General features: G+C 38.6%; 1 protein-coding gene across 1 annotated transcript in view; it reads right to left on the bottom strand.

Annotated features, from left to right (window-relative positions):
• The window catches only part of ADGRV1 (adhesion G protein-coupled receptor V1), a 1,190,013-nt gene that overhangs the window by 557,489 nt on the left and 604,658 nt on the right, over positions 1–27,866 (bottom strand). The window contains 5 exon segments of the mRNA XM_053699719.1: positions 387–530; positions 3,407–3,880; positions 5,214–5,363; positions 7,115–7,354; positions 23,124–23,343. Of these exon segments, the coding sequence (XP_053555694.1) occupies positions 387–530; positions 3,407–3,880; positions 5,214–5,363; positions 7,115–7,354; positions 23,124–23,343 (1,228 nt within the window).

Genomic DNA, 27,866 nt, shown 5'->3' with positions numbered 1-27,866 from the left:
TTTTGAACATGAAATAAATATGATGAGAGGTCAAAACCAGATAATGTATTTTTCTTACAATTGTACTTTTTGCGCAGCAAAGCTCTATTTAAAGTATTTGATTTATAAAAATAGAAATAAATAAAAATATATTGTATATGTTACAAATTAGTATTTTATGTATGGTTAATTCAATTATGATTAATGGTGCACAGTTTGCAATCACAAATCAATGAATTAGTCACTGCATAACTATATTTACACTGGTTACTCGAAAGCGGAAAGTGTTTCTAGAGAAAGCTCCTCTGTCAGTTGTCTGCTATTTCTAAAACATAGATGAAAAGTTATAATAGTTTGCTACCATCTAGTGGTTTGAGCACAGAACTGCAGTCCTTTCAATGCATTACCTTGGAATTGGCAGCTTCCATAGGAACAGATACTGATGCTGGTTTCTGTTCTTTTAGTATCTGAGGTTTCCCAAATGTACTTTCACCCATCAGGATAACATTTGTCAGTTCAAGCGTAAAATTAAAGCCAGGCAACAGTAAAACCTGTAAATATAAATCCATTAAATGACAAAAATTAACAAACAAAGCCTTCCAAACATCAGATAAATTAGAAGACATGTAAGTGTGCGCATTTTGTATTATAATGTGGTCACTATAACTGTATAATCAGGCACATTTCTTGATTTTTTTTCTTGACATATTTTCTTGCAAAGCTGTCCGCCCATACGGGCAGCGGATCTGTTCTGGCCCATATGTATCATTACACACTCATCGGACTGTGTAATGCCCACCCCTTCATTCGCACGACCAATCGCGCGAGTGAAGGGACTGTCACTCACCGAAAGCGAGTGAGCTCTTAGTGATTTTTCTCCGCCACTTCAGAGGTGGGGAAGAGTGTAAGAAGCAGTAGTCTAATGACCGCTGCTTCTTACATTGCGGGAAGCAGGCTTGCATATGCGACCATCCCACGCAAGGGCTCCGGAGCAGCTCTTGGTGCTTTGTACTTTGGAGCCCATTGTATGTAATGTCTGGTGGGCTTTTTTGCCTTCCCTGTTAAATTAATTCCAATCATTTATAAGATAATTTGTCAAATTAATAAATGATTGATTAGAAGAATCTAGTTAAACACATAAAAATAAAGCAAAGCAAGTTGGTTTAGTAGGAGTCCTAAAGCAAACATGACAGCTAATGTGTTAGAACAATGTATTATTGCACTGTTGCTTGCATATGTATATAACATTTGTAAATGGGGTTAAACACATAATTAACGTTAGCTTTAGATCAGCAATGCACTGGGAGCTAGCTGCACACATCTGGTGAGCCAATGACAAGAGGTATATGTGTGCATCAGCTAGCTCCCCGTAGTGCAGTGCTGATCCTGAGTCTATGTATGCTTTTCAACAAAGGATACTGAGAGAACAAACTAAATTTACTTACAAGTTAAAAAATGGCTCTTAAAATTGCATGCTCAACGTTGACGATACCTGTCTAATATGTTTGCTCTCCCACTTATTATTGATATCAATTGACAATGTTTGCAATCAATCATGTTCTATCATTTTGATTAACATAATTTTACAATTTTTTTTTTTTCATGAAAAAGGTTTAAATAAAATCTGTTTAAAGAGACAGTACACCCCAAAATTGTTCTGTCAATATTTGGATATTGGACATACAATTTTAAACAAATTTCCAATTCACTTCTATTATTAAATTTGCTTGATTCTCTTGTTATCCTTTGATGAAGGAACAGCATTTCCCTACTGTCAGCTAGCTGAACACATCTAGTTAGCCAATCACAAGAGACAAATGTGTGCAGGGACCAATCAGCAGTTAGCTCCCACTAGTGTAGGATATGTGCATTATCTTTTTCAAGAATGGATATCTAGAGAATGAAGCATATTTAAAAATAGAAGTGAATTTAAAGTGTCTCAAAATGACATGCAAGTTTCATTTTGTCTTTCCTTTCCATTTAAATTTAAAGTGAATCCAAGTACATGACTGTATACAAATTAGTCCTGGGATTCTACTACTCACTGCCCTACAATGACAGCCCCCACAGAAAAATGCAGTTTATTTTACACAGGAAAACACTGTAATACATTTTGAAGTTTTCGCTTTTAGATTGGACAAATACAATTTTTTTTGTATCATTTCCTTTATTTGCAATCATAAATTGACATTTTTGATAGTATTTAATGACATAAAAAAGCAATATTTGTAGCTTTATAAAACGTAAACTGTGCATGCACCAAAAATGTAAGGGTACATTCCAGCCTAAACTAAAATGCACATAAGTACATTTCAATTTTACATAGAACCTTTTTTAAAGTGCACTGTTCCTGTTTCAATGTGAGCTTGTACTGTGCACATGCATTTGGAGCACAAATATCCTCCATACAACAGCATGTAAAACAGTATGTCTGCTCAGAGTGCCTTGTATTGCACCAACAATGACTCAATTTACATGACACAAGCCACCGCTGGCTATCTGAGCAGAAATTCTACTTAAAATATTGGTGCAAAGAAAATATCTAGATATGCTCTTTGTGTCCATGCACAATAATAGCTCTTATTGAAACACTGGACTGGAATAGCTCTGTCGATGATTGTCCCCACACAAGATATAAGGGGTGCAAAGCTTGTGATATGTGGGTTATCACAGGGTTTTGTAATAAACCATAAATGACTTGATTTTGAAAACCCTGAAAAATTCCATGCAAGAAACTTTACTCAGGAATTCTGTTTGATTGGAATGCAGGTCATAGTTTGAAATAGATTTTTCTCCCACATTAATAAACTGAATATATTGTTAGTTTTCTTAAAGGGACAGTCTACACCAGAATTTTTATTGTTTTAAAAGATAGATAATCCCTTTATTACCCATTTCCCAGTTTTGCATAACTAACACATTTATAAAAATATACTTTTAACCTCTGTGATTATCTTGTATCTAAGCCTCTGCAAACTGCCCCTTTTTCCAGTTCTTTTGACAGACTTGCAGTCTAGCCAATCAGTGCCTGCTCCCAGATAACTTCTCGTGCACGAGCACAGTGTTATCTATATGAAATACGTGAACTAACACCCTCTAGTGGTGAAAAACTGTTAAAATGCATTCTAAAAAGAGGTGACCTTCAAGGTCTAAGAAATTAGCATATGAACCTCCTAGGTTAAGCTTTCAACTAAGAATACCAAGAGAACAAAGCAAAATTGGTGATAAAAGTAAATTGGAAAATTGTTTAAAATTACATGCTCTATCTGAATCATGGAAGTGTATTTTGGCCTAGACTGTCCCTTTAAACCTATTTTAGTTTTTGAATGCTATCTCCCTTTTATTTGTTTCCTGTAAAGTTTAGAAAGAGTAAATGTAAATGGCATTGGTTTTCATTTCCTATAAATTGTTTTGTCATAATACTGACCTGAGCACTAATTGGCACTGTGCTAATGCCATAGCTGGCACCGTTTCTTATAAGGACATTACCAGTCAACTTCTCAGTCATGTTTTCTTGCTCACTAGATCCAAGGATGACTTGGTACTCAACCGTAACATTGCCAAATGTCCCAGCAAGTCTAGTGACATTTACTTGTACATAACGGCTTAAGTCATTGTTCACAATAATAGTCTGACTTGATGGGTACACAGTAAATATCCCATGAGGTTCATCATTTGCAAGAACTGTAAATCTCAAAAAGCTTTTCTCCTTGTCTAAATCTGCTCCACCATCTACGTATGTCAGTCGGACTGTGTATATCTCATCAATTTCTGGCACATCATCTGGTAGGAGCTGAAGGACGATTTCTGCATAATTTTGCTTATCTGGGATAACAATCCAACCTGTTGTTTCAGCAAAATCTCCTTTAATATCTGAATCACTGCTGAGTTGCCAATAAATCTGTAAAAGCAGATGAGACATTTTAACAAACAAATAAATATAATTAACAAATTAGATTTCAAAATAATGTAAAAAAATCTGCTTAAAGCATTAACTATACCCCACCTGAGTTTTGTTTTATAACAGAAGACTGCGCCAACTTTTAAGGTCCGTTATAAAACTTGTTAAAGGGTTTTAAAAGCCCCCCAAAATTTTCCTGATTCTGATTGAGCTTGAAATTTTAAACATATTTCCAATTTACTTCTGTTACCTAATTTACTTAATTCTCTTGATATCATTTGTTAAAAAACATACCGTGCTAGATTCAGGAGCAGCAATGCACTACTGGGAGATGGCTGCAATGCCATTGGCTCACCCAATGTGTTCATCTTGCACCCAGTAGTGCTTGCTGCTCTTTCAAGAAGGATACCACGAGGATGAAGCAAGTCTTAAAATAAAAGTACATTGGAAACTGGTTTAAAATTGTATGCTCTGGGGCCGATTTATTAAAGTGCGGAAGGACATTATATGCTGTTGGCATTTATCATTGCATAAGCAGTTCTGGTGAACTGCTTGTGCAATGCCGCCCCCTGCAGATTTGTGGCCAATCTGACGCTAGCAGGGGGTGTCAATCAGCCCGATTGTATATGATCGGGCAGATTGCAGACCGCAGCTTCAGAGGTGGCGGACCAGTTATGGAGCAACAGTCTTAAGACCGCTGCTTCATAATTGCTGTTTACGGCTGAAATAGCGGCATTAAGCTCCATTCAGAGCTTGATAATTCGGCCCCTCTGTCTCAAATATAAAAGTAAAATTTGGGGCTTTATGTTTCTATATTATTTGTGTTCTCCAAACAACAAAATTAGTTAATAGAGGTAAACAAAAACACAAACACAGATTTTGCCAACAGGTATGATTACTAGCTTGTTTCTCATGATTATTATCCTAAAAGGGTTTTTCAGTTTAGATTTTTCTGGTAGCCTTTTGGACAACTCCCATTTTATTAAATTCTCTACCCATTTTGCTAGAGGGCTGTTCCCTTTATCTAGTACACATTCTACTAAACCAGAACTTCCCACCAGCCCTGTGCTCTCACCTGCTGTATTTCCTTCTCATGTTTAAGCCCCAGTTTCATTAGATGAAACCTGGCATCATCTAAAACCCATCTAGTACTATCTATGTCTATAGACCACTTAAAACAAAAATAGTTAAAAGCTTTGGAAAAATGAACAATGATTTAGCATTTGTCTTGGAAAATCTAATTGTATTAAACTTTAATTAGTGGCACTTCAATCTATTAATAATCTAAGTTGTTGCTAGAAAATTACTGTATTGAAAAGTAAATTCAAAGTACCGTTAAGTTTCCCAGTGTTCCTTGGACTCGCTTAACGCCTAGAGTTATATTCAAAGGCCCTTGAGAAGTTGCTGGTTCAGTATAGTTTTTAGGCACCCGTGATTCTGCTACAAATTCAATAATTCCATTGGGATCACCAAACTGTAATATCTAGAGAAAAACAGGTACAAATATATGCAAAATATGTTCATATTATTTCCATTATATAAATATATGCAATTCACATACAAGCCAGATGTTAATCAATGGTATATTTCTTAGATAAAATGAACAATAATAAATGACAGATACCATCTAATACAAATAATATGATGGCCTTTCATTTAACAGAGAAGAATGAGTAGAAATAATGTTTAGGTATTATAAGGTTCCCTAAGTGACAAGTAGGTTGCCTACAAAAATGCAGAGTCTATTGCCACTCAATTCACAGAGCTAGGATGTGGCTGTGGGCAAAATATTTATTTTTTTTAAATGTAGCAGAAGAGGTAGTAGAAGAGAAAGAGTTCTGTTAACTAAACTTCAAAACTGCCAAAGCCTTAAACGTGTCCTCCTCTTATAGTACCTTACACCCCTGAAATTAAGCTTTGTTGTCACTTTATTAGCGTCCTCAAATTTTGTTTTCTAGAGCTACTTCTGGGTATAGGTTATATTTATAACGAGAAGAAGATAGAAGGATTAGGCACAGTCGTGTAACTAGTGTAGTTCAAAAATAAACCTGTAACCCTTAGTTAAGAAACAGCAGTCGTAAGACTGTTACTTTCTAACCTCTGAGGTGGAGTAAAATCATCCTGGAATTATTGTCCCCTACAATTGCCAAGCTATACGCTTGCACAAGTGGTTATTGAGAAAGCAGTAGGAGAGGATGCACAAGCACTTGCTTGTGCAATGTTAAACGTTGGCATTGGATGCCGTATTGCTAGCCTCAAATGCAGGAAGACATCTTCCAACCAACTATTGAATAAAGGGAGTCCATAGAATAAAATTGAATAAATAAAGTTATATTGTAAAGGAAAACTACTCTACAAATAGCAATTAGCGGATAATAGTGACTTTGGAATTAGATCAGATAAGGATTTAAAGATGAATAGATGTATTAACATTATCTCATAAATATAAAGAACAAATATTTTAATAAACTGGTGATACAGTGGGGCTGATTTACTATGCCCCGAATGGGGCCAACTCGCCGTGTTTCCGCATGAGCCTTTAGGCTCGCCAGAAACAGCAGTTAAGAAGCAGCGGTTTTAAGACCGCAGTTCCTTAACTGGATCCGCCACCTCTGAGAGGCGTACAGCAATCAACCGAATCGAATACGATCGGGTTGATTGACATCTCCTGCTAGCGGCTGATTGGCCGCGAATCTGCAGGGGGCAACATTACACCAGCAGTTCACTAGAACTGCTTGTGCAATGCTGAAGGCCGACAGCGTATGCTGTCTGCATTCAGTGATGTCTGGCGGACATGATATATGGTATCATGTCCATCAGACATTGTTAAATCAGCCCCAGTTTCTCAATATAAAAGCAGACACTAAGAATACATGCATAATTTACAGGTAATTAATTAGGTTAATATATACAATAGTATTGATACTCACCACATGTAGAGAAAGGGTGATATCATATTAGCCATTAAAAAACAAAAGCGCTGTACAGGTGATTCCTGCCCTAGAAGTCTGCAACTGTATTTCCCTCTTGGCCATTAAATGTATAACCTTTACATTAGTCTTTTTTGCTGTTTTTTATTTTTTGTTTTGTTTTTTTGATGGGTTTTTATGCAAAAAAAGTTTTATGGAAATTGTGTATACATATTTTAATATATTAGACAAATTATACACAAAGTTTTTGAATTATAAAATATCATTATTAACAGCACATATACTTTAGTATAAAGCTACTCACTGTTAGAGTGACATTTCCAGCTTTGGGATCAACTTTAGAATCTCCCTTTACAACACTTAGAAAGATGATGAATTTCTCCTGGACCTCAATTTCCCCATGAGGTAGAATGGTCAGGTTAATGGTTCTTAAGCCATCTTCTCCATCATTAAAGTAGAAAGTCCCATTTAAAGGTTCACTGAAGTCATCATTAGTAACAGGTAATATTTGCTTAGAATTGGGTCCCAATATATTCCAAAAAATCTGGAAAAAATATTTTGAGATGCACAATAACAAAGGAATAAAAAAAGAAAAAGAGGTGACAAATTAACTATATCTATCAACCGGCATCATTTATACAGAGAAGCTATAAGTCTTCCTAACGGGTAATTTAACTATGAAAATTAAGAGCTTTACAATTCTGACATTTGGAAGGGCGCGTAGCAAGCTTCACAAACCTAAACATGTCACATATTCATCCCAATTTGCTTCAGCTAAAATTATCAGATAAGGAGCTGCAGAACAATAGTATATAAATATAATTTGCAACATAATCCCCGTGGCTAGCAGTTTCTTTTCCAGTAACAAGTGGAGTTTGGCTATTGGAAAAACATTGGAATTACACAAGGTTTTAATGCATTTAAAATATTTTCAAACTATGATGTTAATTTATTGCCAGGCTGGAGAAACTTTTTGTAATTACAAGTGTGTACTGTCCCTTTAAATACAGTAAATTATTTCTTACATTAATCTTAAATTTAGTATTTTCTGTATTCAGAAAATGATATATGTATTTTTTTATTTTTTTAAAGAATACTTAAATACGTAATGGTTTGATAAATGGAATAGGTAGAAGAAAATCTACGTTTTCTTTGTTGTTTTTTTTAAAGTTAAAAATAAATCCCACAAACTTGTTCAGCAAGAAGCACAAAGGAGTCAGATTTTTATAAGTGCTTATTAAATTGTGAATTAAGACATATTAAAACCTAATTTCATTTATGTGTAAAATTAAAAAATAAAGATTGGCATTAAAATATAGTTTGGCACACAAATAAGGCAAATTACAATACATTTTCCATGTTTGATTTATACAGTACAAATGTTCTGTTTTTTTTTAAGGGCTTGTACGTGGAATATTGTTAGGAAGCCAGAATAAATTTAATCTGTAATTTGTACTTTCTCATCATTGTATTTATTTATAAGACAAACAGGAAGTTAGCTTCCTGCTACCCTAATTTAATTATTTTTGGCAATGTGAACTGAACATTTATGTTTTCTGGTTATTATAGTTATCTGGGTTATACAGGGTTAACAGTAATAGGAATTTTAAATCCCCAAAATCACCAAGTCATTCTAAATGCCATGATATTTTCACCATAACATTTTCAATAGTGTCTTAACTGTGATATTTTAGTAGAATATCTCTTTCAAATAGGAAGGATTTTAACCTAAAAATTGTATGATCCAGGCCACAAAACCATAATGGAAATAAGATAAAATGTTACTTTTCAGATTGTTAAAAGCTACAGCAAGATCAATGCCAAGTGTTATTGAGCTATGGTCTCTGTCAGAACTACAGTATTAGTACATGTACAAGTGCTACCATGCAGTTTACAGGATACTAATTGGAAATCTGGGAGTAATAAAGCTGCAGGTTGACAGTCATGTTTTTAATGATTGATAAATATAATTTTCTTAGAAAATAAAGAATTCAAGACTTTAAATAGTCTTGGCTGGTTCCAGAGACTTTTATTTTCTAGAAAACAAAATATTTTTGTTAAAGACTGGGGCAAGTACCTTCTTTTACTTGATCAATGAGACTGGGCGGAGCTCTTAAGGTATCCTAAGAAATAACGTATTTTGCCCAGGATAGAAATATTAAGTTATTTGCTAAAGAGCAGTCTATTAGATCCACTAGCGATTGTAAGGTTAATGTCAGTCACAATGACTGCTCTAATATCAGAGTCTTCTAGATCACTTAGGAAACGGGTTGTAGATAACAGAGTATGCATTATGAGAAGGAAGACCTGTCCAATGAGTGTAAGCTTATTATACAGCAGATTTTAAGTCCTCCAGGTTACATGACCTTGGGTGGTCAAGTACTTAATTGCTCCTATTCAATAGTGGAGCCCAAAACTGTCATCTTCTCTAATCTAACATCCTCTCATCTATCTGGCTGCTGCACCGAAAAATGATTTGAGTTTTAAAAAGGGAAGAGAAACACCAATTAACTAGTCATGATTCTGTTCTATTCTATCCCTGTATTCATAAGCTTTGATTTTTTACAGGTGTTTTTCTTGGATTGACCTTGCATTGTGCTGTACATTTCAAATGAGGAGGATTTCAATCTGTACATTTAGTGCAAGATCTATGGGAATGTATCTTTTTCTTCTCATCTACTCACCATCTATTTTCTGAGGAATTAATATGCTTTAATCTGTAGATAATTTTTTGTGAAAAGGAATATGCGTTGTCAAAGCAATTTACTATGCAAATCTGAATATACTGTACATTATGAAACCGATCATGTATACCATGACATTTGCTGCAGCACTGTTTAGCAGCAAAGAGGTTAAATCATGGGATATATCTTAGAGTGCCCCAGGACTTTATTATTACATAAATTATATCCATGATTACAATCTTACCATTAGCCTAAGCCAATAAGCTTTTTATCAGCTTGAGAAAAATCAGAAATAAGTTACAGTACAGTTCCCACATTAAGATTTCATAGGTATGAGCTTCACACAATATTTTCAGAACACATGGATTTTGCATTGCTGATACTGATAAATCTGCATATTGGGAGAGGGCCTCCTGACTACTGACAGTGCCAGTGCACAAGGAGAGAATGTGAACCCTACAGGTGGGAAAGTCAAGACCTCCACTGAATATTTACCAGGTTAGATGGGGACCTATGACGGAAATAACTGGGATTGAGGAACTGTGTTAAAGGAACACTAAACCCAATTTTTTTCTTTCATGATTCAGGAAGTGAATACAATTTTAAATACTTTCCAATTCAGTTCTATTATCTAATTTGCTTCATTCTTTATCATTCTTTTCTTTGTCTAGAAAAGTGAATCTCAGGAACTTGTGATAATCCCTGTGTATGGGAACATGAATATACGCATCCTTCAGGTCTATGGTCGTCATGAACTGACCCGCTTGGACCAAAGGAAGAATGGAATTAATAGTTTCCCTTTTGAAGGATGGTACCCTGAGAATCTTGTTGAGACACTTTAGGTCTAAAATGGGTCAAAAAGTTCCCTCTTATTTGGGAACCACAAACATATTTAAATAGAATCCTAGACCCTGTTCCCTTACTGGAACTGGAACAATCACTCCCAGGGTGGAAAGGTCCTGAACGCAGTTAAAGAATGCCTCTCTTCTTACCTGGTCTGCAGATAATCTTGAGAGGTGGAATCTGCCCCTGGGAGGGACATTTTTGAATTCTATTTTGTAACCCTGAGATACTAGGTCCACAGCCCAAGGATCTGGGACATCTCGTATCCACGCTTGACAAAACAAGGATCAGGGGCCAACCCTTCATGCTGACTTAGACTCAGCTGAGGGTTTCTTTGATAGCTTCCCCTTATTCCAAGATTGATTGGGCTTCCAAGAAGACTTAGACTGTTCCTGCTTGGAAGAGGGAGAGGAAGACTTTGACCTTTGAAGTTACGAAAGGAACGAAAATAACTTTGACGTCCTTTAGGTCTGTTCTTCTTGTCTTGTGGTAGAAAAGACCCTTTTCCACCCGTAATATAAAAAAAAAATTCTGCCAGACCAGGTCCAAACAAGGTCTTACCCTTGTAAGGAAGCGCCAGAATCTTGGACTTGGAGGTAACATCAGTTGACCAAGATTTTAGCCACAAAGCCCTGCGGGCTAAGACAGTGAAGCCAGACATCTTGGCTCCCAGTCTAATAACTTGCATGTTAGCATCAGAAATAAAGAAATTGGCTAGTTTGAAAGCCTTAATCCTATCTTGGATCTCCTCCAGCGGAGTCTTTACTAAAATTGATTCAGACAAGGCGTCACACCAATAAGATGCCGCACTTGCTACTGTGGCAATACAAACTGCAGGTTGCCATTGAAGACCTTGATGAACATACATCTTCTTCAAATAAACCTCCAGCTTTTTGTCCCTGGGATCCTTAAAGGAGAAGCTATCCTCTATAGGTATCGTAGTTCTCTTAGCCAGAGTAGAAATAGATTCTTCTACTTTAGCACCATGAATCTTTAATGGAGTCAGCAACAGGAAACATCTTTTAAAAGATGGAAGATGGGGGAAAGGTATCCCTGGCTTCTCCCATTCCTGTGAAATAATCTCTGTCACACGGTCTGGAACAGGAAACACTTCCACAGAGGAAGGAACATCATAGTATTTATTAAGTTTACTAGACTTCTTAGGGTTGACAACGACAGAAGTCATTCAAAGTAGCCAATACCTAACAGTACACAAAGGTGTTCAAGTTTAAATCTGAAGTTTACTTCTTCAATATCAGATGAAGGAATAATACTGTCCGAATCTGAGATTTCACCCTCAGAGGCTACCAACGTATCCTCCTCATCAGACTTATGAGGGAGGGCAACCTGCGTAGCAGTAGGTGGAACAGAAACTTTACTATCTGAATGTCTAATTTTCCTCTTGCGTTTTCCCTGAATTGGAAAAGCAGATAATGCTGCAGATACCGCAGAAGATACCTGTGCAGCAAAATCTGCCGTCAAATAAACTCCTCCAGGAGGCTGAGAGGAACTGCAGGGCACTGTTTGTAACGCCATAGAGGCTTGGGACATTTGAGGAGAAAGCTGTGGCATTGCCTGAACAGCATCATCCTGAGAGATATTGGGCTCAGAGGGCAACAATGTATCTTTAAATTGAAGTGTTCTAGCTAAGCATGCAGCACAGAACTGAAAGGCAAAACAATTTGTGCCTCTAGGCATAACAAGCATTTGTCAAAAGACACAGAGTCTTGGTCCATGTCCATAATACTAAATTAAAAATTCCCCAAATTGTAGAATTTTTTTAAATACACTGTCACTTTGAGAATTTTTTTAACTACAGCCGCTTAACGTTATGCAAAAATTAATTAAAATAATAAATTAATCAGGCCCCTACACCTGACAGGCCGAGGTGCATTACCGTAACAATTTGGCTGCCAGAAGTCTCCAAAACGATAATATAGTAGAGCGACACTGAAGAGACTGAAATTCAATGATGCCGCTCCACTCTGTGAATATCCGACAGCAGAGAGAAGTCACATGACCGGCAGAGAGAGGAAACTATGCAGCAAGTAAAAGGAGCTTAATTTACACAAACAAGCAGTCGGTGAGTTAGCCTGTTCTAGGTAAGAAAGTAAAGAAAAACAACTGCCAAATGTTAAGTTTATACATAAATCCCTGTATAAAACATAAGCCACACACATACTAATAAAGTGTTTCAACAAAATTAGCCCCAAGAGGAAAAAACGTCCCAATAAAGGGAAGATTAACCCCTAGGGGCATATTTATGTAAGTGCGAGCGGACATGATACGATGTAGCGTATCATGTCCGCTGCACATCGATAAATGCGGAGAGCATACGCTGTCGCCATTTATCATTGCACAAGCAGTTCACTAGAACTGCTTGTGCAATACCGCCCCCTGCAGATTTGTGGCCAATCGCGGCCGCTAGCAGGGGATGTCAATCAACCGGATTGTATTCGATCGGGTTGATTTCTGTCTACCGCCTCATAGCAGGCGGACAAGTTATGGAGCAGCGGTCTTTAGCGGTCGGAGATTGATAATTCAGCCCCCAAGGGGCATATGTATCAAGCTCCGAATGGAGCTTGATGCCCTGTGTTTCTGGCGAGCCTGCAGGCTCGCCAGAAACAGCAGTTATGAAGCAGCGGTCACAAAGACCGCTGCTCCATAACCTGTCCGCTTGCTCTGAGCAGGTGGACAGACATCGCCGGAAATCAACCCGATCGAGTACAATCGGGTTGATTGACACCCCCTGCTGGTGGCCGATTGGCCGCGAGTCTGCAGGGGGCGGCGTTGCACCAGCAGCTCTTGTGAGCTGCTGGTGCAATGCTGAATATGGCGAGCGTATTGCTCGCCGTGTTCAGCGAGGTCTGTCGGACCTGATCCGCACTGTCGGATCAGGTCCGACAGACCTTGATAACTAGAGGCCCTAGTCTCAACATACATAATGTGCCTGCCCACTGCCAAAGAAAATCCTGTATAAAGGATTTTCAAAATGTCCCCATCTACTGCACATGATATATTCTTCTGAAGTGCAAGTCTCCAAGACCTAGAAGACAAAAGCACTTACCTGCAGTCTAGCTGTCCGTCAGGAAGACAGCTCACAAGGCATGAAAGGACACATACTCCTTACAGAGACCTGTAGAAAAAGAAAGAACAGAGTAATCAACTCTGACTTTCTGTACTATGGGCAGCAATGTGTTAGGAAACAAAGCAAGGACTACCTCACAACTTCCTAACTGCTTAAAAGCCACCACTACTCTAATGAAGAAATTGACATGGACTCAGCTAAACCCAAATCCTTGCTTGCAGGGAAAAGTACCTAAAAAAGGAATTAATTTCTTCAGACACCAAACTTCACCTCCTCCATTGACAGAGGCAGAGAGAATGACTGGGGATTATGGGTAGGGGAGTGACACTTAACAGCTTTGCTGTGGTGCTCTTTGCCTCCTCCTGCTGGCCAGGAGTGATATTCCCACTAGTAACTGAATGGCGTTGTGGACTCTCCATATCTTAGGTAAGAAAAAGACTCTTCTGTCTGGAGATAAGGATCTTTTAGGCACATTGATTTTCCATCCATGTTCTTGAAGTAAACCATTCTGTGGGTATGAGCAGTAGGCAGAAAAAGAGATAGAGCTTGAATCAAAATATCACTGCCACTTGTTTAAGGCTGAGAAACGAGTTGCATGTTGTAAGGGAGCACTAGTTTTGCCCCGGCACTCTGCATTTGCTTATGATTCAAAGAGTGTTTTTTGCACACACTACTTTTGGTTCTTTGGAGTGTTCCAGATCGTTGGGAATAGGTGAGCAGATACACCTGAATCTATCAGCTATCATCCACAAGCACATAAGGGTGCTCTTACCAAATGTGAGTACCCACTCTTATTGATTACACCTTGTGTCTTCTAAGAGATTGACTAATATATACATGAGGTGCCCCTCTGTCTTTTTACTATGATCCAAATAGGGAGCAATGGAGATTCCCTGAGCTCTGATTACTGCTAAAAGAGCCCCAATACCTTTGTGAAGATGCATGGGGCTGTAGCCAAACCATAGTGGAGGGCCACAAATTGATAATATTTGTTGAGAAACGCAAATCTAAGAAACTAAAAAGGCTCCCTGTGAATTGGGATGGGCAGATAAGTATCCTTTAAGTCTATGGTTGTCATAAATTGGCCTTCCTGAACTAGAGGTAGGAAGGTACTCAAACAAATTTGTTCAGAATTTTTAAGTCCAGGATAGAAGGATAGGTCCCCTCCTTCTCTGGGACAATGAAGAGGTTGGAGTAAACACCCTGTCCTTGTTGAGATATTAAATGTAGAAAATGAAAATACAGGATTTTGAAATAATAAAAAATAAAATCACCCTGAGCAAAAAATTTTAGTCTGAGCTGCCAAGAGTAAGGGAAGTTTCTGAGCCCCCAGATCCCCAAATCCAAAATTAAGCACATAGGTAAAGTGTAATGTTTGATGTTGTGGACCCCCCTGCTATGTGGTGCCAGTAAACGGGAAGTACTAGTGATAGCTCCTGGGAAGTGTAGTGCCTGAGTCACTTACCTGGATTGAAGCACCCCTCTACTGTGTCTTACCAGCATGCTGAGGTCTTCCTCCCTCACAGATTGCTGATCCAGCAGATAACCCGTTCAGTGCAAGTAAATCTACTGCAGAGGATACATGCAGATATACCTGCGACCCCTCAGGTGGAGGCTAACGGATGGGGTCCCCGTTACCACTGAAGGCAATTATAGCAGCAGAAACACCTGTTAAGGCTCTGCAGTGCCACAACAGAGGTATTCTTAACCCTTGCCACACTCAGAATCTTGTAGAAGTCATCTCAAATCTTCCCTTAGTGAAGCTGAGAAAGGGTCTGAGCTCCCAAGAAATGATGATAGAAAATAATAAAATCTTGCTTGCAGATCACCTCTCTCAATTTCTCTCCTCAGAGGCCAATAACTAGCTGAGTGGGGAGAGGAGGTGGGATGGGTTAAAAGCTCTTGTGAGGGTTCTTGACTTCCTCTTGGTGACGGGAAATATATCCCACATGTTATGGACACCTATGGACTCTCATCATCTTACGAAAGAAAAAATATTTAATTAATATCATTAATCTTTACTCATTGCTCATTGTTTCTTATGAGGTCATACTATGTCCCTGATACAAGACTAAATAGTGAATGCATTTTTGTATTCATGCTACTGTCGCAACATCAAAACAATCTCGCAGGTCAGCCACAGCTACTGATGTTTACAAGAGCATTTAAAAGGACAGTCAGCATTTAACTTAAATGGATTGATGCATTTAACTATCAATTTCACTTAGTTTTCTTGGTATCCTTTGTTGAAAAGTAATCCTATGTTAGCACAGGAGCATATGTGCGTCTTTAGCAATCTGGCAGTTTTGCGGTATGGTGCGGTAAGGCTATATGTGTGGAATGGCAGGTCTCCCGTATTACAAGTCGCGGCGGTATAGCTATTCCACAAGCAAATCAGCCAATAGAATTTCAGTAGCTCTCATCCTATTGGCTGATTTGAAAATGTCAGCCAATAGGAATGCAAGGTACCCCATTTTTAAACGGGTACATTGCATTCAAACTTCAGTGTACGCCGGTGATCGTATGAAGAGGATCCTCTATGCTGGATGTCCGCGCCACCTGCGATGCTCCACACCTCCACAGCTCTACGCTGCCAGGATGAAGATAGGAGATGCCCCCGTGATGGATGAAGATTCTCGCCACCTGGATGCGGATGGATGTCCGGACTTCAGGAACTGTGAGTAGATTTTCTGGGGTTAGTGTTAGGGTTTTTTTTTGTTTTTTTGGAGTGCATTTTTTTTAGATTAGGGATGGGCAGTAAAAGAGCTGAATGGCCTTTTAAGGGCAATGCCCATACAAATGCCCCTTTAGGGGCAATTTGTAGCTTAGGTTTTTTGTAGACTTAGTTTTTTTATTTTGGGGGGTTGGTTGGATGGGGGTTTACTGTTAGGGGGACTTTGTAATTTTTATGTAAAAGAGCTGTTTAACTTTGGGCAATGTAACAATAAGAAAAGGTTAATAATTGCGCTGAACTGAATGGAATCAAACCCCTCCTAAAAAACACAGCTTCCTCTATGCTGTGATAAAAGTGTTTATACAAAGATGCAAGGGGGTATTAAGAGGGCGCTAAAAAAGCTAAAGATACCCAAGAATTGCGTATAATAACAATATCAAACAATATATACATATATATTATAAACCAAATGTATTTTATTTAATATTTAACTGTCATATCAATAAAAATCATTAAAAATCGGGACGTCTCCCTTAGAACCGCATATATAAAAGACAATATTTGCTCACTAAAATACAGTATATATAAAAAAAACTTTGGACTATTACCATATGTTAATTACTGGATCCTTAAATATTTTTAAAAACTTAAAGAGAAAAATGCTGAAAAAAAAAATGTGTTGGAAAGAACAATCACTTTTGTATATATTACATCCAAATTTTAAGATAGTAGTGTTACACACAGGTCTCTAAACAGAGAATATTAAGTGGTAAGTAGTATGTGTAGTTGGTGATCTGGATGATATTACAATATAGTCTTTTTTAAGCAATAGTATACAGTCTTTTTTGTATCTTACTCGTGTACCTTAGTTTGTCCTGGAATCAGATGTAATCCATTTTTCTCCTATTACACCTGTGCTGTGCAGACTTATTTCTTTTATGCTGCTGGAATGTTAGGCTTCCAATTGGCCGCTCACCGTCATGTGACTTATTTCCCTTTCGCTCACAGACTGTTGCAAATAGTAATGGACTAGATTCCCATACACAGCATAGATACAATAGTATTCCCTCGTTTGTAGTGCTTGCTCTTAGTGTTAGAGACACACAAGCTGTCACACCAGTTCCAAGATGGTATATATCAATGTTAGATGCTGGTGACAATATTAGAACGGGTTATGTAGATTGTATAAGTTGATTCTCTTCCACAAAACTTTGTCTGTGGTTTAGAAAGGGTCCTTCATGTGGTTTTCCTTACCACTGTTGTAAAAATTACTGCCTCTAAAACGTCAACGCGTTTCACCCAGTTCTGGGCTTTTTCAAGATAACCGGTGATGGTGAGCGGCCAATTGGAAGCCTAACATTGCAGTAACTTAGGGCAATGCCTTACTAAAGGCCCTTTTAAGGGCTACTTTTGGTAGTTTATTGTTAGGTTAGGGGGTGTTTTTATTTTTGTTTTATAGGAGTATTAGATTAGGGGTAATTTTTATTATTTTGGATAATTTTGTTTATTTTTTGTAATCTTAGAGTTTTTATTTTTTGTAATTTTAGAGTTTTAATTTATTTAAAGATAGTTATATTGTAAATTTAATTTAAAATTAGGGGGTATTAGGTTAGGGGTTAATAGTTTAATTTAGTGTGTTGCAATGTGGGGGGCCGGCAGTTTAGGGGTTAATAGGTTTAGTTTAGTAGTTGCGATGTAGGGGACCGGCGGCATAGGGGTTAATAGGTTTATTTAGTGTCTGCAATGTCGGGGACGGCGGGTTAGGGGTTAATCATTTTATTAAGTGTCAGCGATGTTGGGGAGTGGCGGATTAGGGGTTGATAACTTTAATTAGTGACGGGGAGCAGCGGATTATGGGTGTTTAGACTAGGGGTTAAAGTTAGCGGTTTTAACAAAACTTTCTTTTCCCCATAGACATCAATGGGGTTGCGTTATGGCAATCCCCATTCTGCGGTCACAGGTGTTAGTTTTTTTCTAACACTTTCTCTCCATTGATGTCTATGGGGGAAAGTGTGCACGAGCATGTCAAGTCAGGCCTTGGTTTTTGTGCAGTATGGAGCTTATCGCACCATAACGCACAACAAGAGAAGGTTTTGGCTTAACTTGTAATGGCAGCGCTATGGAAAGTACGATAAAGCTAATTTTTTGCGTTATTTACGTACCGGGTATAGCGCAAAACGTAATCTCCTAAATTCCTGTCACTATCAGCTTAACTAGCTTTACTCTTCAACAATCTGCATCAAAAACATTTAATTTTCGGCTAGATTACGAGTTGTGCGTTAAGGTAAAAAAGAAGCATTAAGAGGTCCTAACGCTGCTTTTTTACGCCCGCTGGTATTACGAGTCTTGCAGGTTTAGGGTGACCGCAAACTTCTTTGGCCTTACCACAAAACGACTTACGTAAACTTTGTAAAGTCTTTTTTCTATGGGAGTTCCATAGCGCCAGTATCACGATTCTGTCCTGGGAGGCCAATAAGTGAGCGGTGCAGCCTACCCTGTCAAGAGTCCTAACGCATTTAAAAGTCAGTAGTTATGAGTTTTACACTACAACGCTGTAGCATAAAACTAATAACTAAAGTGCTAAAAAGTACACTAACACAAATAAACTACCTATTAACCCCTAAACCGAGGCCCTCCCGCATCGCAAACACTAAAATAAATTATTAACCCCTAATCTGCCGCTCCGGACACCGCCGCCACCTACATTATATTAATGAACCCCTATTCTGCTGCCCCCAACATCGCCGACACCTACATTATATTTATTAACCACTAATCTGCCGCCCCAATGTCGCCGCCACCTACCTATACTTATTAACCCCTAATCTGCTGCCCCCAACGTCGCTGCCACTATAATAAACATGTTAACCCCTAAATCGCTGCACTCCCGCCTCGCAAACATTAGTTAAATATTATTAACCCCTAATCTGCCATCCCTAACATCGCCGCCACCTACCTACACTTATTAACCCATAATCTGCCGCCCCCAATGTCGCTGCCACTATAATAAACATATTAACCCCTACACCTCCGCACTCCCGCCTCGCAAACATTAGTTAAATATTATTAACCCCTAATCTACCGTCCCTAACATGGCCGCCACCTACCTACACTTATTAACCCCAAATCTGCTGCCCCCAACGTCGCTGCCACTATAATAAACATATTAACCCCTAAACCGCCGCACTCCCACCTCGCAAACATTAGTTAAATATTATTAACCCCTAATCTGCCGCCCCCAATGTCGCTGCCACTATATTAAAGTTATTAACCCCAAACCTAAGTCTAACCCTAAACCTAACACCCACTAACTTAAATATAATTTAAATAAATCTAAATAAATATTCCTATCATTAACTAAATTATTCCTATTTAAAACTAAATACTTACCTGTAAAATAAACCCTAAGCTAGCTACAATATAACTAATAGTTACATTGTAGCTAGTTTAGGATTTATTTTTATTTTACAGGCAAGTTTGTATTTATTTTAACTAGGTAGAATAGTTACAAAATAGTTATTAACTATTTAATAACTACCTAGCTAAAATAAACACAAATTTACCTGTAAAATAAAACCTAACCTACGTTACAATAACACCTAACACTACACTATAATTAAATTAATTAACTAAATTAAATTAAATTAGCTAAAGTACGAAACCCCCCACTAAATTACAGAAAATAATAAACAAATTACAGAAATTTAAACTAATTACACCTAATCTAATAGCCCTATTAAAATAAAAATGCCCCCCCCAAAATAAAAAAGGGCCATTTGTGGGGCATTGCCCCAAAGTAATCAGCTCTTTTACCTGTAAAATAAAATACAAACAACCCCCCAACAGTAAAACCCACCACCCACACAACCAACCCCCCAAATAAAATACTATCTAAAAAAAACCTAAGCTCCCCATTGCCCTGAAAAGGGCATTTGGATGGGCATTGCCCTTAAAAGGGCAGTTAGCTCTTTTGCCACCCAAACCCTAATCTAAAAAATAAAACCCACCCAATACACCCTTAAAAAAAACTAGCACTAACCCCCTGAAAATCAACTTACTGGGAGATGTCTTCATCCAAGCCGGGCGATGTGGTCCTCCAGACGGGCAGAAGTCTTCATCCAAGCCGAGCAAAAGTGGTCCTCTAGACGGGCAATAGTCTTCATCCAAGACGGGCAGAAGTGGTCCTACAGATGGGCAGAAGTCTTCATCCAGACGGCATCTACTATCTTCATGCATCCGGCGCGGAGCTGGTCCATCTTCAAGACATCTGACGCGGAGCATCCTCTTCATCCACGACTAAAACAGAATGAAGGTACCTTTAAGTGACGTCATCCAAGATGGCCTCCCTTAGATTCCGATTGGCTGATAGAATTCTATCAGCTTATCAGAATTAAGGTAGAAAAAATCCTATTGGCTGATGCAATCAGCCAATTGGATTGAAGTTCAATCCTATTGGCTGATGCAATCAGGAAATAGGATTGAGCTTGCATTATATTAGCTGTTCCAATCAGCCAATAGAATGAGAGCTCAATCCAATCGGAATCTAAGGGACACCAACTTGGATGACATCACTTAAAGGTACCTTCATTCTGTTTTAGTCGTCGGATGAAGAGGATGCTCTGCGTCGGATGTCTTGAAGATGGACCCGCTCCACGCCGGATGGATGAAGATAGAAGATGCCGTTTGGATGAAGACTTCTGCCCGTCTGGAGGACCACTTCTGCCCGGTTTGGATGAAGACTTCTGCTCATCTGGAGGAACACTTCTGCCCTGCTTGGATGAAGACGTTTGCCCGTCTGGAGGACCACTTCTGCCCTGCTTGGATGAAGACGTTTGCCCGTCTGGAGGACCACTTCTGCCCGGCTTGGATGAAGACTTCTGCCCGTCTGGAGGACCACTTCACCCGGCTTGGATGAAGACGTCTCCTGGTAAGTCGATCTTCAGGGGGTTAGTGCTAGGTTTTTTTAAGGGTGTATTGGTGGGTTTTATTTTTTAGATTAGGGTTTGGGTGGCAAAAGAGCTAACTGCCCTTTTAAGTGCAATGCCCATCCAAATGCCCTTTTCAGGGCAATGGGGAGCTTAGGTTTTTTTTAGATAGTATTTTATTTGGGGGGTTGGTTGTGTGGGTGGTGTGTTTTACTGTTGGGGGGTTGTTTGCATTTTGTTTTACAGGTAAAAGAGCTAATTACTTTGGGGCAATGCCCCGCAAAAGGCCATTTTAAGGGCTGTTTGTAGTTAAGTTTAGGCTAGGTTTTTTTTTATTTTGGGGGGGCTTTTTTATTTTAATAGGGATATTAGATTAGGTGTAATTAGTTTAAATTTCTGTAATTTGTTTATAATTTACTGTAATTTAGTGTTTGTTTTTGCACTTTAGCGAATTCAATTTAATTTAGGTAATTGTATTTAATTTAGTTAATTTAATTATAGTGTAGTTTTAGGTGTTAGTGTAACTTAGGTTAGGTTTTATTTTACAGGTACTTTTGTCTTTATTTTAGCTAGGTAGTTATTCAATAGTTAATAACTATTTAATAACTATTCTACCTAGTTAAAATAAATACAAACTTGCCTGTAAAATAAAAATAAACCCTAAGCTAGATACAATGTAACTATTAGTTATATTGTAGCTAGTTTAGGGTTTATTTTATAGGTAAGTATTTAGTTTTAAATAGGAATAATTTAGTTAATGATAATTTTTATTTAGATTTATTTAAATTATATTTAATTTAGTGTGTGTTAGGTTTAGGGTTAGACTTAGGTTTGGGGTTAATAACTTTAATATAGTGGCGGGGACATTGGGGGCGGCAGATTAGGGGTTAATAAATGTAGGTAGGTGGCGGAGATGTTAGGGATGGCAGATTAGGGGTTAATAATATTTAACTAATGTTTGCGAGGCGGGAGAGCGGCAGTTTACGGGTTAATATGTTTATTATAGTGGCGGCGACATTGGGGACGGCAGATTAGGGGTTAATAAGTGTAGGTAGGTGGCGGCGACATTGGGGGCGGCAGATTAGGGGTTAATAAATATAATGTAGGTGCCGGCGATGTTGGGGGCAGCAGATTAGGGGTTCATAAGTATTATGTAGGTGGCGGCGGTGTCCAGAGCGGCAGATTAGGGGTTAATAAGTATAATATAGGTGTCGGCGATGTCAGGGGTTGCAGATTAGGGGTTAATAAGTGTAAGATTAGGGTGTTTAGACTCAGGGTTCATGTTAGGGTGTTAGGTGTAGACATAAATTTTATTTCCCCATAGGAACCAATGGGGCTGCGTTAAGGAGTTTTACGCTGCTTTTTTGCAGGTGTTAGACTTTTTTTCAGCCGGCTCTTCCCGTTGATTCCTATGGGGAAATCGTGCACGAGCACGTACGACCAGCTCACCGCTGACTTAAGCAGCGCTGGTATTGGAGTGCAGTAATGAGCAAAATTTTGCTCAACGCTCACTTCTTGTCTTTTAACGATGGGTTTCTGAAAACTCGTAATACCAGCGCTGTAGGTAAGTGAGCGGTGAGACAAAACTGCTCGTTAGCACCGCACAGCCTCTAATGCAAAACTCGTAATCTAGATGTTTGACTTTTATTTATAAATAGGAAACTAGTCTGTAAGGTTTGTGAATTAATTGAATTCTTAAGCAAAAAAACACATGCAGAAGTTATCAAATACGTGTAAGATTAGAAACGGCTAAAATAGCATAATTCCTTGCACCTGTTCTAATATACCATCTCTACATTCATCAGGGAGGGGCGACAGAATTAATTACAGAACTATTATTCTGATAACTATAGTCTGAATTTGAAGATGAAATGATATTAGTGACTATAATAACATACACAGGCTTAAATTATGTTCACAAGCAAAAAAAATAAACAGAAGTAGAAAATAAGTGATATCTACATATCGCATGCCATGCAATTCTTTCACTTCTCTATATATTGATAACTAATATATAGTTTTATAATAGTTTTCATTATACATATACTAGTTGTGTGATAACTACATTAAAACAAAATGAAAACAGCGTAATATTTTACCTGGATATCTCCCAGCTGACCACCTGTTCTCTCCAGGACAAGTGACAAAGCGAGAGATACATTGGGATTTGGAAGAGTTATCTGACTGTAGTTGAGGAACCTTATCACTCCGCTTAGAGAGTCACTTTTAGCTATTGTGATGACGCAAACTATATTATTGCCGAGTACAGCACCTCCACTAGCTCCCACAAGGCGGATCTCAAATTGTTCAGCCAATTCACTGTAAAAGAAAACATATAATACTTACTGTGTGTATATACTGTATTACATCATTTGATCTTTGTAATATTTACCATTTTTAGTTAAATAGAGCAAAGATAGCGCAAACAGATGCATTTCCCAATAGCCAAAGGTTACATAGAAATACGAGATATGCTTTGAATTATAATGTACCTATATTGCATATTAAATTGGCATAAAATATTTTGAGAGTTTAAATTGTATTACTTCTCACTGTTTGTGACTTCAAAAGTGTGCATGCCATATTTTAAAGGTGTGTTCTTTATATTTAAAAATAAACAAAAAACTGAATATTTCATAATTTGTACATAATCACATGCAGGTCTACATGCTAAAATTATGTACCAAAAAGGATGCACTCATATCATTACAATAACACTCATAATTAGATCAAGGTTTGCATATGATCAACTCCACTGACATGGAAAATATACCATATGGAGTGAGGAAAGTAAAGCATCATATAGGTGTTTGCCATAAACAACCTGATGATTGTTACAGCTTTCTGTGCATTATGACATTGGTGTGTAATACCAATGGATATCTTCATTGAATGCAGTCAGAATTAATATTTTTATATTCCAATAAACATATACTGTATCTAGCTAAACAAATATGTAATGATTATATACGAAATTAACCCACTAACCCAAAGGCAACTCCATAGACCTAGTCTTTACTAATCTCTGTGCCGTTTCCAACTTCTGTTGATTCCCCTTTCCTCTCTCTGACCACCATCTACTAACTTTCTCTCTTACTCTACCTGCTACATCTTTGCAAGCCCCCAAGAAACTGCTACCTTACAGGAATTTAAATGACTTGGATTTTACAGACTTTTCCACTCAACAAAATCATCTGCTCTCCAACATGTCATCCCTCTCTTGCCCTAACCTCGTGGTTTTACAGTATAATTTGGCACTAAAATCAACACTTGACAAAGCTGCACCCTCCACTGTTCGCCGTACATCAATCACTCGACGGCAACCGTGGCACACCAAACAGACCAGATATCTTCAGCAATGTTCACGGGCTGCTGAACGGCAGTGGAGGAAATCATGCACCTGTGCTGATTTCCGGCATTATAAATTCATCCTTAAGTCCTACAACTTTACACTCAGCCTGGCCAAACAAATCTATTTCTCCTCCCTTGTGTCATCTCATGCATCCAACCCCAGAAAGCTGTTCTCAACCTTTAACTCCCTTCTAAGTCTGCCTGCACCCCCACCCACTACCAACCTCACTGCTCAGATTATTGCTGATCACTTCAAAAATAAAATTGACACCATTAGAAAAGATATCGGCACCTCACACCCCTTAAATCTAGCAATCCTACCCACCCCTTCTATTAACAAAACTCTATGCTACTTCCCTCCTGTAACAGAGGAAGAAATCTCTGTACTACTATCCTTGGCTCATCTAACAACCTGCCCACTTGACCCTATTCCTTCATGACTTCTTCCCTCTCTCTCTACTTTACAAACCCCTACCCTAACTCATCTCTTTAACCAATCTCTCACCGCTGGCACATTTGCTGATACATTCAAGCATGTGTCAATCATACCAATCCTAAAAAAGCCCTCGCTTGACCCCTCCACGCCTTCCAACTATCGACAGGTCTCCTTACTTCCCTTTGCTTCAAAATTATTGGAATGACTGGTCTATAATCGGCTAACTCAATTTCTCACAACTAACTCCATTCTTGATCCACTACAATTTGGTTTCTGCCCGAAACACTCAACAGAAACTGCCCTTGCTAAAGTAACAAATGACCTGTTATCAGCTAAAGCAAAAGGCCACTACTTCTTACTAATTCTTCTTGACCTGTCCATTGCTTTTGACACAGTCGACTATCCTCTCATCTTAAAAGTACTACATTCATTTGGCATCCGAGACACGGCCCTCTCCTGGTTTGCCTCATATCTCTCAAACCTCTCGTTTTCAGTTTCCTTTAACAACATATCTTGTGATCTTATGCCTCTCTCAGTTGGAGTACCGCAAGGCTCTGTTTTGGGCCCCTTGCTTTTCTCTCTCTATACATCCTCCCTTGGAAAACTTATAGCCTCCTTTGGATTCCAGTACCATTTATATGCTGATGATACCCAAATCTATCTTTCCTCTCCTGATATCTCTCCCTCTTTACTCAACCAGATTTTCAACTGCCTCTCTGCAATTTACTCTTGGATATCTTCACACTACCTCCAACTCAATTTGTCCAAAACTGAGCTGTTTCTTATTCCCCCCTCTTTGAGACGTCCAACACCTGACATTTCTCTGACGGTTGGAGACTCTATTCTCAATACCTCACCCCAGGTCCGCTGTCTTGGGGGTCACACTAGACTCAGAACTCACATTCAACCCACATATACTGTATAAGCACTTACCAAATCCTGCCATTCACACTTATGAAAATTTCCAGAATTCATCCCTTCCTTACTCGATAAAACTACAAAAATACTTATTTATTTCCTGATTTTGTCTCACATTGATTATTGCAAACTACTCCTTCCAAAACACTGCATCTCCTCCCTCCAATCTATTATGAATGCTTCTTCTAGACTCATCCACCTAAGTCGCTGATCTACATCAGCTGTTCCGCTCTGCCAGTCTCTACACTGGCTCCCCATACACTCCAGAATACAATTTAAAGTATTAACCCTAACTTACAAAGCACTCAACAGTCTAACTCCCAACTATGTTTCCTCTCTCATCGTGAAATATTCCCCATCCCGTCCTCTTCGATCAACCTCTGACCTACGTCTCTCCACTCCTGTTATCTCTACATCCCACTCCCACCTCCAAAACTTTGCACGTGGTGCTCCTGTCCTCTGAAACTCTCTACCCCACTCCATAAGACTGTCTCCAACCTTGTATAGCTTCAGACGATCCTTGAAAACCCACCTATTCAGAGAGGCTTACCATCTCTCCTCCATCCTTCATCTGAACAAACTAATACATGAACTGCCTGACTCACTGCTGCAACTACAACCGGTGTGACAAGTTACCCCAACCTTATGTCTCTGCACCCTAAACCTGTAGACTGTGAGCTCTCCGGAGCAGGGCCCTCTTCCTCCTGTACTAGATTTGTTTAGTTTTGTTATGTTTTGTATTTTATCACAAATCCTTGTCATTGTATACCCCTATCATTGTACCCAGCGCTACTGAATTTGGCGGCGCTATACAAATAAATGATAATATTAATAATAACTATACAAACAAATGTGTGATGTTTGGATTAATAACAGCCATATTTGTTCCCCCTCCAAAAAACCCTATCTCTCTAGTCCGTTTCACCACAAAACATCTTGAAAGGCTTGAATACAAATGTTTAGAGCACTTCATAAAATCATATTCTTCTTTTCCAACTATGCAGTTTGGCTTTCACCCCCCACCACCACCAAGAGCCCAAAAAGACTCCAATTACCAATGTGATAAATTACCTACTGCAAACTCTGAAAATAATTTCTCCCTGATCACCAGATTTGGGTATTAATCACTACCTTCACCTGTTCCAGACCCCCCATTCTTTTTGCATTAGTGACGCAGTAATCTTGTCTATCTCTCTACATCTTTAACCGTAATATCAACATATACTAGGGTTCTGCAAAATCCTTTGCCCTTTTACCACTAGTATGCCACAATGCTTGGTCCTAGGACCTGTCTGTGTTATTAGTTCACTTCTCATGTGGGGACAAAGGGTCTCTATCTAGTTACATGACTCCAGAAGTGGCACCACCAGGCTTCTGTTATTTGCAAAGATAAAGTAAAAGCACTACACACATTCAGTAAAACAAGTAGTGGGTGCTTCTTACCCAGCACTTTTGCCTTTCTGTAGCTTTAGGAGTGGTTTGTGACCCATATTCCGGAGACTTTTGGCAATGAGCACTGGGGGATTTCCCTGACTGAGGGCTAGATAAAGATTCTTACGAGTGGTGCGCTAACTGTTGCACTCAAGCAAAAAGGGTTATATCGTGGCACTTTGCACGTGTCAGAAGTAGTAAAGTAAACATGTTCGCTAGAGCACAATTTAATTTAACGAGCATCAGGGTAGCGTGACTTAAGAGCTCTGGTTAACTGTTATGCTCTACTTTATATAGGGGAAAAAACATCAAAAATACATTTAAAAGAACAGTGCCAATCATAACACTATCTGAGAAAAATGATAAAAAAAAAATATTGTATAAAAAAGTTATAAGGGCTCACAAAGATATGAGATCTTAGGTGCTAAGGTCTTTAACATAGAGATACATACATACACTCACTGGCCACTTTACACCTGTTCAATTGCTTGGTAACACAAATTGCTAATCAGCCAATTACACAGCAGCAACTCAATACATTTAGGCAACTAGACGGGGTGAAGATGACTTGCTGAAGTTCAAACCGAGCATTAGAATGGGGAAGAAAGGGGATTTAAGTGCCTTTGAACGGCATAGTTGTTGGTGCCAGAAGAGCAGGTCTGAGTATTTAAAAAACTGCTGATCTACTGGGATTTTCCCTCACAAC

This window comes from Bombina bombina, chromosome 2 (assembly GCF_027579735.1).
Source record: "Bombina bombina isolate aBomBom1 chromosome 2, aBomBom1.pri, whole genome shotgun sequence".
Taxonomy (NCBI): Eukaryota; Metazoa; Chordata; class Amphibia; order Anura; family Bombinatoridae; genus Bombina; species Bombina bombina.
The sequence above is the reverse complement of the archived record's forward strand: the minus strand, read 5'-3'. Positions and strand labels throughout refer to the sequence as shown.